This window comes from Gobio gobio, assembly GCF_949357685.1.
Source record: "Gobio gobio genome assembly, chromosome: 21".
Taxonomy (NCBI): Eukaryota; Metazoa; Chordata; class Actinopteri; order Cypriniformes; family Gobionidae; genus Gobio; species Gobio gobio.
In genome coordinates, this window is record NC_137117.1 from 29,355,256 (window position 1) to 29,377,268 (window position 22,013).

General features: G+C 39.4%; 1 protein-coding gene across 2 annotated transcripts in view; it reads left to right on the top strand.

Annotated features, from left to right (window-relative positions):
• dnmt3bb.1 (DNA (cytosine-5-)-methyltransferase 3 beta, duplicate b.1) overlaps positions 1 to 12,547 on the top strand; it is a 54,981-nt gene extending 42,434 nt beyond the window's left edge. For both annotated transcript variants that reach the window (XM_079801838.1, XM_079801839.1), the window contains 7 exons: positions 197 to 342; positions 3,859 to 3,949; positions 4,803 to 4,951; positions 5,036 to 5,121; positions 5,255 to 5,324; positions 5,459 to 5,577; positions 10,765 to 12,547. In XM_079801838.1, coding sequence (XP_079657964.1) covers positions 197 to 342; positions 3,859 to 3,949; positions 4,803 to 4,951; positions 5,036 to 5,121; positions 5,255 to 5,324; positions 5,459 to 5,577; positions 10,765 to 10,906 — 803 coding nt within the window. In that variant the 3' untranslated portion in view covers positions 10,907 to 12,547. The remainder of the gene's footprint in view (positions 1 to 196; positions 343 to 3,858; positions 3,950 to 4,802; positions 4,952 to 5,035; positions 5,122 to 5,254; positions 5,325 to 5,458; positions 5,578 to 10,764) is intronic.
• The last annotated feature ends 9,466 nt before the right edge of the window (positions 12,548 to 22,013 follow it).

Consider the following 22,013-nt stretch of genomic DNA (forward strand, 5'->3'; position numbering starts at 1 on the left):
CGAAATATGGGACAAAACATGATTTTTTTATAATAAGTCGAGACAGTAAAAATAGAGCTGAAGTATACAGTACTGTCCCGGGAAAAGCGGGACGTCTGTTCACCCTAGGCCAGAACTAAAGACACTAGTGATTATGAGTGCTATTCACTCTGAATTTCAAGTCTCTTACTATGAATGTTTTTATGTTAATTTGCAGGTTATCTGGTACTTCGGGACTTGGGCTTCAAGGTTGATATGTACATTGCATCAGAAGTATGTGAGGACTCAATTTCAGTGGGAGTTGTCCGACATGAAGGAAAAATCCAGTATGTGCATGACGTTCGCAACATCACCAGAAAAAATGTGAGTTAACTGTTATCTGTTATCTGCTGCTGTATTTGATGTTTTTACAGGAGATAATTTGATGTTTTATCCGGTCTGTGAAAACAATTGTATTGTTGTTTTTTACATAATCAGCTTTTATATTAACCTAGTAAGACTAATTTCTGTGTTCCCTCATCTGTTTCATTTGATAAAAGAATGTGTAGAGACCGTTTGGCGCCGTCACAGGCCACACACACCTGGCCCAAGGTTATTTGTTTAGTAGCGTGTTGCTTGTTTCAACAGCACTTGATAAGGCTAATGGCCTCACCTGAGTCTTGTCTTTGTCGTCACTCCTCCAAGTTTCTGTTTGGCTCTTTTATCTCTCCACCTCACATTCAAATGCTCAGACACACACAGAGAGCCACAAGTTGTCTTAAGCCTTAGTGACGGAACACAAAGGCGCTTTCTCCCTTTCTAAATCCCCTCTTCTCAGTTCATCCATTCACCACCTCACCCTCCCATTCAATCACTCATTCACTCACCCATTGTTGTTGCCAGGCTGGATTGGGCGGGATCGCAGAGAGGGATGCATGAAAGGGCTCTTGTCGCAGAAGAAAAGAGAGAAGGGATATATTGGAAGGGGTTTTTGGGGCCCTGGGTTGGGCTATTTATGAAACACTGAAAGAATGAGAAGGCCTGAAAAGAGTCCAGCTCCAGATATGCTCTCGTACTGGCACACGCAGATGTGCCAAGGGTGAAGAAATACACAGGCCATTCCCACAGTTTCCTTTAGCAGAACATCTGGAATACCTAATTAAATGCCATCTATGAACCCAGTGACCGGTAATTACTCCAAATTACTCGGATGTGTTCAGGGAGTTTCCTTATCAACTCACGGAACTATCAGTGTCAGTGAGAAAAAGATGCACTTCCTGTTGGAATGTTGACTGTTCTTTTTGTTGTTGTTCAAAAACTAGGAATTCCAACCCAGATAAAAGGGAACGTTCTCAGAACTTGGTCTAACTTTCTAGCAAGGTTTTCTTAAAGCTACACTGTGTAACTTTTTTAGTCTATTCTTAGCTAAAAACACTTAGTTCTTTCAAAAATATATGTGCTCATTAATGTATATTTACTTCTTTCAAGTAATAAAGTATTCTCGTAAGTTTATAATATGCCATTGAAAATACATAAGGTAATGGGATCTAACAGTGGTCGCCATGTTGCCCCTCCATCTTGAAAGTACATTAGCCAAAGAGGGACATACCCGTAAATTCAAGCTTCGCTTTTCGCGTTTTAACCGGTTTTAATACTCGATGGCACTGTACAAAATTCTCTGCCTGGCGCATGTGCGCGTCAACTTGTTCAGACTTGTCTGGTGCATGTGCAGAGAGTTTTCATCTCAGCAGCGTCCAGTAACAGTTATACAGAGTTTTCCTGGCTTGTTTATTCCTCAAAAGTCTGTTTTTCCTTGTGTGGTATTTCTGTGCGTTAATAACTCCGTGAGTAATAATAGTTATTGTCATTGTAGATGTGTTTCAGAGTGTGTCATCGCGTAATTCAGTTGATGTCACCTCAGAAGTATTTTTGTGTCAACATACAATAGCGTAATGCTCACCTATTTGAATAATCATTCAGTTATTTTGTTATCAACAATGTTTATTCGTTTATAGAAAATATTTGCTTGTAATGTATGTTGATGGAAATATGTATCAGGTCTGATCGGCATATTAACAATTGTTATACAGAGCGCACTGCAGTGCTAACGTTAAAGCGGCGCACATACTTTTGTAACCGGACACCGCTTGTTAGCAGCAGCTCCGCTCCTTTTAATGCAGCTGCATTTAGCGCCTATATATGGTACAATAAGCTCTGGTTTACGGTTACATTATACAAATGTAACTTATAAGTATAGTTATACAGTTCTTAACTGTGTATGTATATTTACCATCCTTATTTGTTCTCTCACAGAAACCACATTTATGTAGGCTACATATCCACGCAAACCTGTTTATGCCTTGCAATTGGATGACTGCATAAACATTACTATCATCAAAGTTCACTCTGGATTAGCTGCAGTTCTTTCTAGCCGAATAATTAGGCCAGTTGAGTTCCAACCATCCCACTGCGCACAGAATATCCCACAGGCACCGTGTCGAATGTGGACGAGGTCGAACTGGAAGCCATGTTAATCTTGGACTAAATCGGCCACCGTAGGAGTTGAAACGAAATCGGAATTGAGAGGAACAGAAACTAAAATTCACTGGATGGTCATATACCTTTTCACCACTAGATGGGGGAAAATATCACACAGTGTAGCTTTAAAGTTAAAGTGTTAGTTCACCCAAATTAGCCCATGATTTACTCAACTTCAAGCCATCCTAGGTGTATGACATTCTTCTTTCAGATGAACACAATCAGAGTTATATAAAAAAATGTCCTGGCTCTTCCAAGCTTTATAATGGCAGTGAATGTTGCTTTTTGAAGTCCATAAAAGTGCATCTATATCCATCAGGGTTAATAAAGGCCTTCTGAAGCGAATCGATGCATTTGTGTAAGGAAAATATCCATATTTAAAACTTGCTGCTAAGCATTTTGAACTGCGCGAGGCGTTACACTTTTTCCTTTAAGTGGAATTCATTAGACGGTCCGCCGGAAGTTAGAATTTTTACTTTATAAAGTTTTTGTGGCTTTAAAGCGCATTGGGAAGCCTCCTTCTCTTATATTATTGGTGGTTGGCATTGGCATACCAACTTGGTGCATTACCGCCACCAACTGTTACGGGTGTGGAGCACATCATTCACTTAACCAGCCACACTAGGGATGGGACGATTACCGGATTCACGATAAACCACGATAAAATGTACTGACGGTTAGTAATATAGTTTAAAATTTAATTATCATTAAAACCTTGTGTGATTATCATGATTTTGAAAACTCGTGGTAAATCCTGTCCAGCCAGCATTAGTTTGGCGCAGACGCAGCGCGCAACATAGTTTTTTGAACGAGAAGAAATGGCAGAAGGCAGTGACAGCGGGACAGTGTCGGGCCATATATATATATATATAAAACTATTGATTTCCAGATGTTGATATATATATATATATATATATATATATATATATATATATATATATATATATATATATATATATATATATATATATATATATCAACATCTGGAAATCAATAGTTTTATGTTTTTTCTTTGATTATGTCATTAGCACCATGTATTTGTTTCCATCATTAAGTTTGTTAAGTACACAGCCTTATACCTTTCTTTTTGTCCAATTTTCAAATACGTTTTTTGCTTCAAATCAAAGGTTTGTAATGTGATTCATCTCGTAACTTTTTAACAAAAGCTTTTTTTTTAAATCCTTATGGGCAAAATAAAATCCTTATGGGAAAAATACCTCCAGGCAGTTGAAAAAAATTGGGTGAGTGCTGTTGGACTGTATAATAAAACATTTGGAAACAAATTAATGGATCTTCAGACTTCCTGAGGTGAATGTGCAGTGCTGCTGTGCTAACACTAGATGGTACTGTTCTGTTGCTCAGATTGCTGAATGGGGGCCCTTTGATTTGGTGATTGGTGGAAGTCCCTGTAATGACCTTTCAATTGTCAACCCTGCCAGGAAAGGCCTGTACGGTAAGACATTATAGCTTATGAATATTATTACGGTAATCTTTCATCCTCACACACATTTGTTATGATTACCTGCTGTTTTATGTCACGTGCTGAATTAATATGGTGTTTACAATCCAATCTATGGCAGTGTATTTTTATTAAAACAATTTTTATGTTAAAGTCATCCTGTTTTGTGCTATGGATCCATTCTCCAAACTGCTTATCCTTGCAGGACGGACATGAATAATATCCCAAATTATGTTAAGTGCAGTTGTGCTATTATTTTCTAAGCCATCATACATAAAATTATAGCCTGGCAGACAATGAATGAGAAAACTGACTAAGATTATCATAAGCCGCTTTTCCACCATCAGGCCAAACCATTCTGATTGATTAACCTTTAAATTCCATACTGCTCCGACCCAGCTGGTACGGATATGGTTTCATTTTCAACTGTGGGGCTGATAACAAAGCTCTTTGGAATGTAATATAGATGCGCAAGAGTTACAGAGGGATGAGATGTAAATACCCAGAAAGCAATATAGTGTCGGGCCAGATCCGGGCCACATCTGGTACATGTGGATTACATGCGTTCCAGATGTGGGCCAGATCTGGGCCGACACTATGTTAGCCAGCTACAGAGAAACTGGTAGTCGGACAACAGACAAGTGACCAATCCTGAGTGGTAACACGCTTTCTGCCAGCACTGTCCGGGCTGAGCACAGTTTGTAATCGAACCAAGCTCAAGTGGAAATATAAGCGTAACCGTTCCATAACAATCTTAGAGCCGTTTGGCCCGACAGGGGGAAAAGCAGCTATAGTAACTATGTAAGGCTTGATTTTGTAAATGTTTTGCTTATTATATTGTGTTTAGAGGGGACGGGGCGCCTGTTTTTTGAGTTTTACCGCCTCTTGAGTGAAGCAAAACCAAAGGAAGGGGAAGACCGACCTTTCTTCTGGATGTTTGAGAATGTGGTTGCCATGAGCGTCAACGATAAGAGAGACATCTCACGATTCCTAGAGGTTTGAGTTTCTTCATGGCTGTTGTTGTTGTAGATGGATTGATCTGGTTGTTTCTCATTTTAATTTGTTTTTGTGTATCTCTAGTGCAATCCAGTGATGATTGACGCTATTGAGGTATCAGCTGCTCACAGGGCACGTTATTTCTGGGGAAACCTGCCAGGAATGAAGAGGTATTTGTCATCTCATCTATCCTAAAATTCTCTTAAATAGTCTCCAGACAACATCTCTAAACCTTTTTAATCAGCATTTTAATACAAATGAAAAAGTTATATATGTACTAAATGCCTTTTTGCTTTCTTTCAGGCCTCTGTGCGCCTCTGGGATGGATAAATTAGAACTTCAGGACTGTTTGGAACACGGCCGTGTTGCTAGGGTAACTAAATTTTTCATCTATGAAAGGCTCTGGTGAAAATGTAAACCCTTGAGCCCTTTATTGATTTACTTTATTTATTCATGACCTTGAGCGGGTTGTATCAAGCATAGTCTCTTAACTCTCTGTGTCTTTAGTTTGGTAAGGTGCGTACCATCACAACACGTTCCAACTCCATCAAACAGGGCAAAGACCAACACTTCCCTGTCATGATGAACGGCAAAGAGGACATCCTGTGGTGCACAGAGCTTGAGAGGTGTGTTTGCAACACCAAGAAAATATAAAAAAATCAAATGTCACATTCTTTGAAATGTACTTTTTGTATTTATGTTAAGTTAATATGGTTTTGAAAAACCTTTATACCATTTTCAACAAACATTTAAATGTAATGGGCACACATTCATGAAACACGAGCAGAACGAATTTGTGTGTAAATCATTCGTAAAGCCGCTCTGACGTAAATTTTCGGATTCACGAAAATGTTTGTATTTTCAAAATGTTAGTTAGTACGAAAGAAATTTACACCTGCTCCCTACCACGTGTAAATGGTGTGTAAAACATTTGAACGTTCTATGTTCTAATTTAATCAAACTGACGGCATTGCATTTTGATGCACTATGTACCATAATAATATTTAAAAGAGTTGTTTTGCCCCGTTTTTTTTTTTTACTGTTCAACGTTGGGTAATAGGCAGTGCTCACTGTCGGCCGGGTAAAATCATCCTACTTGTACACCGACTGAACAACAATAATGGAGAAGTTAATACTGCTTTTTACTGCATTTTTTTATATTCAGTAATATTCTTCAAAATTAGATACTAGCAACACATTACTCAGACATGGATATTCTGTATCATATTCATAAGCAATCAAAGTATCTCAGATGGAAACATGCTGCCCTTGCAAAGCGCTCTCAAGCGCCACCAGCTGGCCGTTTTCAGAAGAGCACCAGGCGTTTTTTAGCTGGCTTTGATGGACACATGATAATTTAATATGTATTGCTAGGCATATGGTCAATTAGTCTCTTTAGCATTTATGCAATATACTGGAGCCAAACCTGAGAAAGAATTCCATGAGATTCCACAGCGTTCTGCACACGTTGCAGTTTGCAGTTGTAACTCATGGGCGGGGATTATGCTAATTATGAATGAGAGTGCACGCGCGTGCGTCCTATTTGCAAATGTTTGGAATTCATTAATATACACGTTTAACTACCACATTTTTTCTGACTCTTAGATTTTAATCAACCAAATCTATTGTACATTTTCATTTTGTTGACTAAAATGTAAGTGATATGTGGTCGACTAAAACTAGACAAAAACTAAAACCTTAAGTTTTCTAATCTAAATCAAAATTTGCTGTCAAAACACTGGTAAAACGTAAAGACATTTTCCTTGCACCTTGAACACTTATAAGTAGCGCTGCAATTAGTCTCGCGTAGCCAAACCTTCAGACTGACGGCAGAAGGTCTGGGCCTGTATTCATAAAGAATCTTAATGCAAAGAGTAGCTCCTAGTGACAAAATTCTAAGAAAATTCTTAGAAATGTGGGCGTTTACCCTTAAAATTAACTAAAAAATCCTAGTAAAGATAAAAGTAATTCAGAAAGCATCTTAACCCTTAAAAGAGGTCTTAAGGTCAAATTTGTTAGGAGCACGGACGAGGACTTTTAAAAGGCTTAAGAGTTTCTTTAGCAGCGGAGAAAATGGCAGAAAGACGAAGAGGGAGAAGAAATGTGTTGCAGACAATGGATGACAGTGACTTAATAAGACGCTATAGATTAGATTGTGCAGGGATCATGTTTGTTGCATTAAACCCAACTTTCAAACCACCAATTAAATAGACATGCCAGCAATCAGTGTAATTGGAAAGAATGGAACAATGTTTATAATTCTAAGCCAATCAAATACCTTATAGGAAATTAACAGCATGGTAAATAATAAAAGGATTTATATACACTGAAAAAAATTATTTGTTGAATTTACAAAAAAAATGTATCGTAAGTGGTTGCAATCAATTTATTTGATCTCAATTTAAACAAAAACACATGCAATTCCCATAAAACCAATTCATTTTTTAAAATTAAAATAAAAAAACTAAATTTAAATTATTTAAACGAGCACAAATTAATTATGCTTAATTTAATTTTGTGTGTGTGTGTGTGTGTGTGTGTGTGTGTGTGTGTGTGTGTGTGTGTGTGTGTGTGTGTGTGTGTGTGTGTGTGTGTGTGTGAGAGAGAACGGTAAAATAGGACAATTTGCGCTTGTAAATTCAAAGTGGAGGCTTAGAATAGACCCTATACTTAAAAGCACTCCTTTTTTCCTCTTTTTGGACAACCAACCAATCACAGTCTTCAAAAGACTGTGTCATACGTAGCAACGGGGTCAGCCCCGTCTCTTCACTAAGATAAAAGTTTTTGTATTTTCCTTGCTCAGAGTTGCTCTCAGATCGGTCCCGAATAGCTCTTAAGCTAAGACTCCTACGTAAAAGTTTTTAAGCTAAATTAGGAGTTTTCTGAGAGGACTCTTAAGGCCCGGATATACTTTGGCCGTTTTCGTCACTCGGAGGGCTCGCGGCCGGCCGCACACCCCGTCCGCGCGCAGCCCAAATTTTGTGACCGCGCGGACGGTCCGCGTGCAACAGCGCATGCGCCAGCAGTACAGAAGAGTCCACTAGGTGGCAATAAACACAGTATTGAGCACAGTGTTCAGCCGTCGAAGAAGAGTGTGCAAAGACCGGTTTAAAAACAACACGCTTGGAAAAAAAAGAGAGAATTTTTGATTCTTCAGTGTTTCTTCCAAACTATGTAGCAATGGTGGATGCACTACAGTTCTTCTCCAATCATGCCCAGCGAATGTCCCGTTGATGACAGGACTCAGTGCTGCCCTCCGATGTCTGGTAGAGCATAGACACTTTTTCACTGCGCATGTGTCGAACGCGATCCTCCGCGCGCATCCGTTGTGTAGTATACTTTGAAAGACGCGCGGAAAGGGCTGCGCGCGTGACGCGTCCGGGCGCGGTAAGTGAAGTATACCCGGGCCTTTAGAATCTTTATGAATACGGGCCCTGGACTCTATCGCAGCTTTCATTGGCCAAGGACCACCCAGAGGCCATCTGACTGACATGTAATTCAACCAATAGCAGTTTGTTTTGTTCCGCATCATGTTTAGGGGCGTGAAAATGTAAAGTCAATGTCCCTGCAATAACAGACCGAACAGAACAATTATTAATTCAAGAACATTGTACAAGTTTACTGCAACAATGGAGCCGCAATTTCCACATACTTTTGAAAATCTAGCGTTTAGATGATCCTGGTAAGCACTCATTGTCACAATTGTAACGGTGTTCTTCTTCCACGAGGGAGTTTGGCATCAGGGCATTTGTTTCCAGGCGGGCCGTTAAATAACGTAACACACTCGTCTTGCAGATTATGGCCTTGTCCCAAATGGCACCATAAAGCCATACGGTCTTCCTCTGAGTCCGCACTTTCACAACGTTGTGCCGCATCTTCACAACGAAGAAGTCCGCTGCGTAGCTCGCACCAGTGCGGGCTCGGCAAAAGTGTGCATCGAGGGCGCATGTCGACCCCAACAGTCTGTGGGCTAGACTAGGCTGCAACTAACGATTATTTTGATAATTGATTAATCTGGTGATGATTTTTTTTTATTAATCGGATAAAAAAAAAAAAAGAGAATAAAATAATACATTTAAATAATTAATTTAAAATGTATTGTAATTATTTATGTTTTATTAACAAAGTTTGTGAGTAGCACATTCAGATAATTAACAGGAGAGGAGCATGTTCCGTTAATCAACTCAATTAGCGAGATAAGAGGTATATATACAGCAGACTTACCTCTGTTCCATGACAGTTTTCCAGCATCCCTCCACCACCCCATCTCCTCACTTCCAACTATTCCTATCCCAACCTGGTTCGAGCCAAATTCCGAGCTCGAAGCCCTCCCCTTGGACAGCACGCCAAATACGCATAACCTTTACTCTATTCAAATTATATGTAAGTGTGAACTCGTGAATTTAAACAATATTACTCCATATCCTACCCAATGCTGTCCTCCAAACGATGTATAATATAAAGCCTATGAAAACAAATGTAATGTATCTATGTAGGCTATGCTGTACATTAACGCCCGGTTTCACAGACAGCTAAAGCCTAGCCTGATCGCTTACAATTTTTAAGCAGAAATTAAAACGTCTACATTAAAAATTATAATAAACAAAAACACAAAATGTTAACTTGAGGCATGAAGAACACACACATTCAAATTGTAATTATATTACATTAATGGGCCAACAATAGTGCCTTTACTGTTACTGCTCTCATAAATATGATTACTCGTGTTACATGTATATTTTAAACCTACCTATAACTTAAATTCGAACAAAAAATATTTGAGCAAAATCTGTATTTCAGTCAGAATTATTGGGCTCCTATTCTGCTACGCTCCATCTGTTTCACTCGTATGCTCTCGTTCATTGACTCTCTTGTTGTCAGAATATGCTAAATAGAAATACTTGCAGGGCTTTCTAACATTCACAGAAAATGATATAATCATAAAATGTAAGTTATGTGCTTGTGTGGATAACACGTGTCAGAGGCATTAAACAGCACACGCATCTGGCAAAGCTCGACAGGAAAAGACACAGTAAACACTTATGCTTTTGTTTGAAGCGCTTGTGAATATAAAGCATTCTCATGTTTCGTACAACTTGGATCATGTACCTTTCCTGCAGCAGCTCACTCTGTGTCCTCTGCTATTTTCCATATGAGATTTGTTATTCAGCTACTGTAAAGCGACATGACTGGCTGATGTTTTTTTTAAGCAAAGAAATTATTTTCATCATCGATAATAACCTATTTTATCGATTAGTTGTCGCAGCCCTATTTGTTAGTATACACATCTTAATTATTTTCAAAATAGTTCTTCAAAGTTTTTACCATTAGTCATTAATTAATAAATATTAATTCTCTTTGTATCATATGACATTTTACGAACTAACCTTGTCATTTCATAAAAAGTTAAATTGATCTGATAATTTAAGAGATGTATTAACACTAAAACACAGTCATGAGGGTCGATGAATATTAAATAATTTTCTATTTTATGTTTGACTTGACTTTGATGGGTTTTCTTAAATCATTTAAATATTTAACTAAACTGCTTCACTTTTCTCTAATGAAAATAAAATAATAAAAGATTAATACAAATCACTTAATAATCTTTCTTTTCAAGATTTTTCCCTTATTATATTAGGACAGTTATATCATCCTGTTATTTTTGACTTTATGCCCCTTAAAAATAGCAAAATAAGTTTAAATTATATTAAATTCATGTTAAGTCATATGTCTTTTTTAATAAATGAACAGATCTGGAGAGAAAATTAGCATCACGTTATTGACCAAAAAATGTCTCTTTCTCTTGTCAGGATTTTTGGTTTTCCTGTCCACTACACGGATGTGTCCAACATGGGCCGTGGCGCCAGGCAGAAGTTGCTGGGACGGTCTTGGAGTGTTCCTGTAATCCGTCACTTGTTCGCCCCACTGAAGGACTACTTTGCATGCGAATAACACATGTAGTCCATGTTCAGTTAGTCCAAAGTCACACAACATACATAATAACAAAGTACAAAACCAAATGTCCTCAATAAGGAGCTCTTGGAGACCAGTTCATCTCCAATTTTACAAAACGATCTCAGCTTTGGAAAGCCAAGCTGAGAAGTTGAGCTGACTCGAGGACGAGGGTAGCCTTGACCATCAGACCAAACTCGAGGTAGACACTGTGCGGTGACACTTAGAGCGTCACTTAGTAAAAACACAGCTAGCTTTTATACTAGATGTTTTTTATACGTCGATGTGCCTGTCAAGGTCTTTGAAACTGCCAGGGTTCGTCTTGACACATTCAGTTAGATTTGATCATTTCTTCTCGATACAAAACTGCCTTACAATTTCAAACTTGAATTTTACAGTATCTTCCAAAACGTATCTGGCTAAGAAATCATGTCATAGATTTAGTATACTTGCATGTGACACATTTCCATGGTATTGTTGGTGTGAGGAAAATACTTGAAATTTATCAATGCAAATTTAAACACCAAGCTGTGAGCCCTTACAAATGCATTTAAAGAGATGCATTAAAAGATTTGATTCCTCATTCGTGTTTTATACGGCCTACATTCCCTCTGTAACATTGCACAGTAACAGTATAACCAGAAGGTGTTTTTATTAGCAGAACTCAAGGGCATTAGCCTGCTAAACATTATACAATTGTTTTCTTGACAAGTAATTGACTAGTGTCAAGTTATTTCTCAAGATAGAGATCAGTGTACTGTATTTTAACCTTAAAAATAATGTTTACAAACTTTAACACATTTCAACACATTTTTAGAGCTTCCTTATTATACCTTTTATTTTTTTAGATTGTTCAGTCTATGTTGAGGGATTGGTGTAGATGTTTAATGTTAGCTCTGTATGGGTTTCTCTCACATAGATGCTTTCATTTGACTAAAAAAAACCTGTTGTTTTTATGCTTACTGTTGCTACCAAAAATAACAAACACATTGTATATCATTGTAGCACTCTGATTGTTAAAACTGATGCCTCATCTGTCTAAAACACTTAACGTGTGGTGCCTTTTGAAGAGAACAAGGGTTGAGAAGAAGCTTTCTGCTTTTGTTTTATAGACCTAATGCTGTAACACAAACTGTTTTATATGTCGAATTATGTGCTTAATGAAAACTACTGTCCAAAGTCAAAGCTTGAAGTCTAAAGTAGCCTTTAATACTTCATAAGACATGGAACACTGTTTGGATACACTCATTTGTCTTGTACACATCTTGACAGGCAAAAATGTATGCAAAACAGCACAAATATGTGCTTACTATCATTGTGTTTTTTTGATTGTTTTTTTTTTGTAGTGTAAACACAATATTGATATCATAACCCTAATATTTTGCTTAGTAGATCTTTAAATTTGATATATAAAGCTGTCTTTTTACTTGTTATTTGGTAACATAATGAACATGTTAATCTAAACTTTTGAACATTAACATTGCTTTTATACAGTCAATTTATGTTTATTTTTTATACTTTTTCTTAAAGTTTTTGTATACAATTTATTTTTCTTTTGGGACTTGTGGTATAAAACATAAAAAGTAACCAAAAAATGTTAGTATCCTAAACAAAACCAATAAAGACAGACTCTAAAGCTTGTGTTTTGTCTACAATGCTTGATTTTAATGATGTGGTTATGACTGATCATGAAGTGAATAACACTGATTATCTCTTCATCACGGCACCTGTTAGTGGGAGGGATATATTAGGCAGCAAGTGAACATTTTGACCCCAAAGTTGATGTTTTAGAAGCAGGAAAAATGGGCAAGCGTAAGGATTTGAGCGAGTTTGAAAAGGGTCGACTGGGTCAGAGCATCTCCAAAACTGCACTACTCTTGTGGGGTGTTCCCGGTCGGCAGTGGTCAGTATCTATGCATGTGAGGAGCGAAGGCTGGCCCTTGTGGTCCAATCAAACAGATGAGCTACTGTAGTTCAAATTGTTCAAGAAGTTAATGCTGGTTCTGATAGAAAGGTGTCAGAATACACAGTGCATCACAGTTTGTTGTGTATGGGGCTGCATAGCCGCAGACCAGTCAGGGTGCCCATGCTGACCTCTGTCCACCACCGAAAGCACCAACAGTGGGCACGTGAGCATCAGAACTGGACCACGAAGCAATGAAAGAAGGTGGCCTGGTCTGATGAATCACATTTTCTTTTACATCACGTGGATGACCAGGTGCGTGTTGGTCGCTTCCCTGGAGAACACATGGCACCAGGATACACTATGGGAAGAAGGCAAGCCGGCAGAGGCAGTGTGATGCTTTGGGCAATGTTCTGCTGGGAAACCTTGGGTCCTGCCATTCTTTGTTCAAAACAAACAGTTGCGTGGGCTGACAATATTGCAGTATGTGCTTCCTGTTCTCTGGAATATGTATATGTTTATTAGAGTTATCTGTGTTCTTTTTCTGTCGGCCTGGTGAAAGCACATGAAGTGCCTGCTCTATAAAACATTTTTTTTTTCATTATTATCAAACAGTGGCTTGTAAATTACAGGATGAAAGGCCGGGAGTTATTTAACATCGAAGAAAACTGTAATTTATCCCTACACATCACTAGTTTGATTTCTGGCATGTGTATACGGGCAACGCGTCTCTTTATTAAACGTTTTAACATGGTAATTCAGCAAACCCTTTGCAGCTCAATGGCAGTTATCAAGAAAAGGTGGTTTAAATGGAGTTGCAAATGCAAAAAACACATCTCTGCTTCTCATGCGAATATGTTTGCGTGTCTTAAAAGGACTAATGAATATGCATGAGCCATATGCTATAAAGGGCAGTGGTGTCTGTTGTTGGTTTCAGTGTGCACTGGATTAAATGTTTTTTGTATATCTACCTTTGTCATCGGAACAACTGTGGTGTGGTGTGCTGAAGCAGGACATGTTGATCCAGTATGAGTGTGTAAGTGTTTAAGCGATTGTGTGTGTGTGTCTGTGTGTGTGTGTGTGTGTGTCTGTGTGTGCGTCTGTTGTAGTGGAGCTCAGTTTTGTAGAAGAAGTGAACTTCAGTAATTCATGGCACTGGCAGGATTCTCTGCAGAAAATCAGGACACTATGATTTTGAAAAAGTCGCTGTTAAAGGGATAGTTCACCCAAAAATGAAAATTCTGTCATCATTTACTCACCCTCAAGTTGTTCCAAACCTGTATGAGTTTCTTTGTTCTGCTGAACACAAAAGAAGATATTTAGAAGAATGTTTGTAACCAAGCAGAGAGAGCAACCATTGACTACCATAGTAGGGTAAAAAACACTATGGTAGTCAACAACTTGAGGGTGAGTAAATGATGACAGAATTTTCATTTTTGGGTGAACTATCCCTTTAAGTGAAAGATGAGTAGACAAAGCTTAACATTCAATAAAATGAATTATATATTTTTTAGATAATTAGACACTTTGGATATTTGATTGTTCATTCTCATTTCTTTACATTTAGATTACCTTTGCCATCATCTAACATGCAAACCTCAAAATATACAGTATATATATTTTTTCATACTGTATAATGTTTTTGATACATAAATTCACTTGTAGCATTTAATTTCATTGTTACCTGATGTGGGTTTCTTGCAATGGGAGTTAAAGATTCACTCTTTTAAGACAAGATGCTGTTCAGGCAGAGTTTTTTTCCCTTTGTAACCTACAATCTGTTGAACAAACTACTTTTAACCCTCAAAGCCTCATTCTTGTCAAATTAATGATATGATAATGGCCGCATGCTGATGTGTGGTAGTAGGAATGCAGTGCAGGTAGTAGTGATGCAGTGTTAGAGTTAAGTTTGTAGATGTGTTTATCTGTTTGCAATCCTCCTCTCACTTCCTCAAAATTGTGCTGCACACTCCATCACGGGACTTAAAGAATGCCTCACACATACATTTGCATCCATAAATGTCCATGTTCATCAATGTGTGAAATCTCATTTGCACAGGGCTGAATCTCGCACATGGATGATTGCATAGAGGCAAATGCGACTCACATGAACTCTTCAGGCAGACTGGACATCACCATTGGGCTCCATATTGCACTGTATGTTTGTGTAATACAAGCTACAGCACACCCAGACTTTGTTAGGTGATGTTCAGGGACATGTTATTTGTTTGTTTAACCTAAAGAAGAATCCCTTACGGAACAAAAATATATGGAAATATCCTGCAAAATATAATGTGATATATTATATAAAACATTTCCATATATGGGAAACTAGCGCTTATATTTTTCAATATATTGCAATATATGCATTGGCCATGTATGGCTATATATAGACAAAAATAGCATTACTACATGTAATATTCATAAAGTTTTATCCACTTTACAAGACAACTTAAAGTTTTATACTTTATTGTGTACATATGTGAATCTGGACCAAAACCAGTCATAATATCATCAAATAAAATACAACTATTTGAAAATCTGGGATCGCATTTAAAGTTGTCCAAATGAAGTCCTGAGCAATGCATATTACTACTTTTTAAAAATATATTTACTGTAGGAAATGTACTAAATATATTCATGGAACATGATCTTTACTTAATATCCTAATGATTTTTGGCATAACAGAAAAATTTATAATTTTGAACCATACAATGTATTGTTGGCTATTGTCACTAATATACCCATGCCATTTATGACTGGTTTTGTGGTCCAGGGTCACATATATTGCACAAATATATTCCCATATAAATGTGAATGTTATGTACACATATATACACACACAATCACAGAATGAGTTACAGCAGATTTATAGTTCCCAGCATGCTTTGCTTCTGACTGTTAAAGGAGAGTACATGTTAAAATGAAGTGTTATTTCACATATTTTGCTCAATACTAATATAGGGGGAGATCTGTTGGTGTTTTAAGTTGAATTATTTTGTAATTTAAAAGGTTTTTTGGTATGCCTGATATAATGTTCTTGTCTTTATCACACTCAAGGCCAGTATATGAATAAACACATTTTATTCCTCCAGTATAATCACCGCAATGCACACATGAATTTCAACACTGTTAACTAACTTCCTTGTTGTCTCTTCCCAAAACCCTTAACTACGTTTCTGCCCCCTAGTGTCTATAATTAACATAACACTAAACATTACACCTGAGTTTTGGGAGTTACCCTTGTGCTGAAGAGTAGAGCCTGTGGTTGGTTAACGATTGGCCAAACACCATTAAGACTATAATTTCTTTAATTAAAAAAGTAACAGCTGTGCTCTCTTCAGCACAACGATAGTCTCTTTGCTAAATACTTTAGTACAAGCAGGTGTACTTGTGCTATCGTTAACTAGCTTGAAAATACGAAACATTTAAAATGTAATTAAATATAAGAAATATATTACTTGATATATTTTTCTATATATGCCTGTTTATACTGCATGAGTAAATATATCTGCAATATATTATACACATGCAGTACCATATCTTATCACACATATATTTATATATTATGAAGTGGATTACTGAATATAAAATTACATACATTATGATATATTAGTAAATATATAGTCATATATTTTTCAATATATGAAAAGTGGCAATTATTTATGTATTATTTACCGGTAATATATTTTAATATATTAACACAGTACAGTATAATATTTGGTATATTTTCAAATATACCGTTATATTCCGCATGCCCATGGCATTGGCACTGCCTTTGGGCGTTTTCTAAGATCTCGAAGATGATTGGCTTCTAAGCGAAACCCCCATTCGTTAGTCACTAACGTTATGTCTCCATTCCCTCCTCAGGGAACGAGGGTTACATACGTAACCGAGACGTTTTAAGAGGTATTTTCAGGGTTCCCCATAAAAAGTCTGGCTCATCTGTCTTCCAAGAGAGGGAGAGAGAAAAGGTATACGAGATCTGAGAGGCAGCATCAACCTGAGAGGCAGCGTCAACCTGTGAGGCAGCATCAAGCGGAGATGCAGCATAGATCTGAGAGGCAGCGTAGACCTGTGAGGCAGCGTCAACCTGAGAGGCAGCGTAGACCTGTGAGGTAGCGTCAACCTGAGAGGAAGCGTAGACCTGTGAGGCAGCGTCAACCTGAGAGGAAGCGTAGACCTGTGAGGCAGCGTCAACCTGAGAGGAAGCGTAGACCTGTGAGGTAGCGTCCACCTGAGAGGAAGCGTAGACCTGTGAGGCAGCGTCAACCTGAGAGGAAGCGTAGACCTGTGAGGCAGCGTCAACCTGAGAGGCAGCGTAGACCTGTGAGGTAGCGTCAACCTGAGAGGAAGCGTAGACCTGTGAGGCAGCGTCAACCTGAGAGGAAGCGTAGACCTGTGAGGCAGCGTCAACCTGAGAGGAAGCGTAGACCTGTGAGGCAGCGTCAACCTGAGAGGAAGCGTAGACCTGAGCAACAGCGTCAACCTGTGAGGCAGCGTAGACCTGTGAGGCAGCGTAGACCTGAGCAACAGCGTCAACCTGTGAGGCAGCGTAGACCTGTGAGGCAGCGTAGACCTGTGAGGTAGCGTCAACCTGAGAGGAAGCGTAGACCTGTGAGGCAGCGTCAACCTGAGAGGAAGCGTAGACCTGTGAGGCAGCGTCAACCTGAGAGGAAGCGTAGACCTGAGCAACAGCGTCAACCTGTGAGGCAGCGTAGACCTGTGAGGCAGCGTAGACCTGAGCAACAGCGTCAACCTGTGAGGCAGCGTAGACCTGTGAGGCAGCGTAGACCTGTGAGGCAGCGTCAACCTGAGAGGAAGCGTAGACCTGAGCAACAGCGTCAACCTGTGAGGCAGCGTAGACCTGTGAGGCAGCGTAGACCTGTGAGGTAGCGTAGACCTGTGAGGTAGCGTCAACCTGAGAGGAAGCGTAGACCTGAGCAACAGCGTCAACCTGTGAGGCAGCGTAGACCTGTGAGGTAGCGTCAACCTGAGAGGAAGCGTAGACCTGTGAGGCAGCGTCAACCTGAGAGGAAGCGTAGACCTGAGCAACAGCGTCAACCTGAGAGGAAGCGTAGACCTGTGAGGCAGCGTCAACCTGAGAGGAAGCATAGACCTGAGCAACAGCGTCAACCTGTGAGGCAGCGTAGACCTGTGAGGTAGCGTCAACCTGAGAGGAAGCGTAGACCTGTGAGGCAGCGTCAACCTGAGAGGAAGCGTAGACCTGTGAGGTAGCGTCAACCTGAGAGGAAGCGTAGACCTGTGAGGCAGCGTCAACCTGAGAGGAAGCATAGACCTGAGCAACAGCGTCAACCTGTGAGGCAGCGTAGACCTGTGAGGTAGCGTCAACCTGAGAGGAAGCGTAGACCTGTGAGGCAGCGTCAACCTGAGAGGAAGCGTAGACCTGAGAAACAGCGTGAACCTGAGAGGAAGCGTAGACCTGTGAGGCAGCGTCAACCTGAGAGGAAGCGTAGACCTGAGCAACAGCGTCAACCTGTGAGGCAGCGTAGACCTGTGAGGTAGCGTCAACCTGAGAGGAAGCATAGACCTGAGCAACAGCGTCAACCTGAGAGGAAGCGTAGACCTGTGAGGCAGCGTCAACCTGTGAGGCAGCGTAGACCTGTGAGGTAGCGTCAACCTGTGAGGCAGCGTAGACCTGTGAGGTAGCGTCAACCTGAGAGGAAGCGTAGACCTGTGAGGCAGCGTCAACCTGTGAGGCAGCGTAGACCTGTGAGGTAGCGTCAACCTGAGAGGAAGCATAGACCTGAGCAACAGCGTCAACCTGTGAAGCAGCGTAGACCTGTGAGGCAGCGTCAACCTGAGAGGAAGCATAGACCTGAGCAACAGCGTCAACCTGAGAGGAAGCGTAGACCTGTGAGGCAGCGTCAACCTGTGAGGCAGCGTAGACCTGTGAGGTAGCGTCAACCTGAGAGGAAGCGTAGACCTGTGAGGCAGCGTCAACCTGAGAGGAAGCGTAGACCTGAGCAACAGCGTCAACCTGTGAGGCAGCGTAGACCTCAGAGGCAGTCTGAGAGACAGTGTCAATCTCAGAGGCAGTAGCAGTTTCAGAGGCAGTGTCAGTCTGAAAGTCAGTGGGAGTCTCAGACACTGTGGAAAAAGAAGAAAGAAAATTAAATTTAACTTAGTGATATATTAAATAATTTTTTTTAATAAAAAACAGTTAATTCAGAAGTCACTCAATTAAGCACATTTTACAGTGCCGTTAAAGGAACACTCCACTTTTTTTGAAAATGTATTTAGTGGGGGGGACCATTTTTTTGTTTTGATAAAATTTTTGTCTGTAAAATAGAAAAATTGTCCTCACCTCAATAGTTAGTGACCGTTTGATGATTTTAGTCAATGGGTGTGTTTAGGTCAAGTTGGCAGTCATTTTAATGTTATATTTTTTTTTGGCAACATCCTCTAGTGTACTGGAATTGAACTGTGTGCCAACCAACCCCTGACCCAACCAGCCCGCTCTCCCCTATATGCCAACTGTGACAGTTCAAAAATGGGAAAAAGCACTTATTGTGTTCTTATAGAAGATTTTTTAGAAGATACCTTAATATCCTTTTTGATTCTAATTCTTAAAACACTTTTTACTTTTGGTTTCTTAATTTTTAAGGCCCAATCATTTCCAGAGATATAGGGATCTCAATGTGGCTCCATGAGTAAATTGGTGCTCATTTTCAATGGTCACATATTTTCTGAACAACAAATTATGTTACTAGAAATGTATCTCGTATTTTTTTTCTATCAACACAATTGAACATTCCTGTCTGAGTGCCATCAATACCATTTTTCCCATATTGAGCCTGTAACTCTAAAAGTATTAAATATATCTCAATATCCTTCTATATTCTCATTCTTAATAAACTTTTATTTTGTAACCTTAATTTTAAAGGCTATGGTTCAGTCCCATAGATATAATGTGGCTCCATGCTCAAATTATAGAATATATATTTTAAACACCAAGGGATATTAAATATCATCAACCTCTCTTCAAAATGTTAAACTTAAAAGTTTTTTTTTTGTCAGGAAGATACATAGATGGCATAAAAGTTGAAAGCGTATTTGAAATTTCAGCCAATAAAACGGTCTCGTCAAAAGGAACCTACTACAAGCTTTGGAATTTGAACAAGTCTGCTTTTAGATGTTAAGAGTAATTTTAATGAATAAACTATTATACGTTTTAACCTCTTGGTGGAATTGGCAGACGTTCCCTTAGGCATGCGCCGTAGTAGCGCGTCAACTCTTTCTCAGGTGCTGCCTTCACGTGCTCTCGGAATTATCGTAAATACGAGTTTCCTAGGTTAAAATTGCATGAACGCCCTCCACTTTCGAAATTTTAATGGGATGAGCTCGTAATCTCGACTTCAGAAGTGGGAATTATCAAATTTCCGATAGCACGTGAAGGCAGTATAAATATGCAGCTAACTATAATGCACGTAGCTGATATGTGAATTAATATTCCATGTCGATATAAAATGGATATGTACTGTTAAAACTAATCGTGGTATTCATGTCTTTGTAAGACTGTCGACTCAACAGAACAGTTGGGAAAACGAACGCCTGGCGAATGTATCGAACCTAAAACTAACTTTACCCCGCTCCAAGAGCCCCCTAGTGGTCGGGAGTATTTCCGTGTTGTGGCTTGATTTCATTGTGTTGTGGGTTGTTTCGATCCGTTGTGTTGTGATTTTTTTCGCCATTGTGTTGTGCACCTATGGTTGTGCACTACTGGGCCACCATTAAAGAGTGACCAAATAGCATTTCGAATGCGGATTGTAAAAAGCATTTCATTGGTTGGACCAACTGAACGAACACGCCCCCATCACAAGAAGCGAGTCGTTGTTTTGAGACTGAACGAGACTCGGCGCAGCACGGACTAAACAAAGATCTGCAGACCTACAAGAGATGTCGTTTCGTTTGCTCAGTTCGTCATGTGATTTAGTAAGTATCGTTCACAACAACACTAAGGGAGTTGAATAACTGAAGTGTTGGGAAAACGCGTTGGATCATTTTCAGTCGGTTTGTAGACCAGTAACTAATAGGATACTTGTTTCGGTCGTGAATGACTCGTGCTTTTAATGAATCGTTTGACTCACTTGAAACAAAAGACACGCACTGGTCGCCACCTACTGGGAAATTTATGTAACTGGAGGAAAAAAAAATATCCGCCAACAAATCTTTTTGGTCAACCGATTCAAAAGAATCGAGTCACTGGAATGAATCAAAACCCCCACCACTGATATATACGGCGGTGTCTCCACATTGCAGAACGCATGCAGCAGAACGCTTTTGATTCCATCGCGATCGACTCCCCCACGGGAAATCGACCAATCAGATGATTCATTGAAGCCGCGGGATAGCTAGAGGTAGGACCGATTACCAAAGCACTGTACCGACGGGGTGGTGGTAAGTAGTGGTATATGTAAAGGATTTCTCTTTATAACTTTACTGGGAATGTAAATAGCTGTGCGCGCGACGTGAGGTGCGGAAATGTCTGTGCGCGTGAGCTGCAAATCAGGGTATCTAAAGATTGTTATGCATGTTTTAAAATACTTTTTATCAGCAGCGTTAAGAGTGTTTGTAGTTATCAATATGTGGTTGCTTCACTTCCGTAAGAAGATTTACATGAACCCGTGCACATTGTGAAGTTATATATTTAGATTGAAACACTGCAAGCACATTTGAGTTTAACATATATACATTTATACAAGGATGAAGGTATATGTTTTGGTCTCCAAGTTATTGCTAAAGTGTGCGCCTTATAATTAACACAGATGTTTTCAAATAACAAGAATAAACTATACCATCTCGTCCAAGAAAATAGTATTTTTTAAAGCAATTTCTAGTTACCTTAACGCGGTGTGTGAAACTATATCATGTTGAATAAATTGGTAAGTGTTTAGATACAGCAGGCATTTTAGCAAACGTTTCAGCAACAGACAGAAACATGTTTTTGTCTCTTTGTTCCCCTGCAGTCTGTGTCCCACCGTGCAGTGTGGAGGAATGGCTGCTGGGACTGGGAGGCCCCTCTCGCTTCATTGGTCCCATCAGCTGTTTCCTCCCTTTAAGTTTTCGCGGTAAATTGGGGGGTCCGCGTGCGCAAATGCGGATGTGTGCTATAACAGATTCTAAAAAACGTTTTTATTTTCTAAACGATATTTAACTTGAGGCTAAACTAATCGTCTTCGT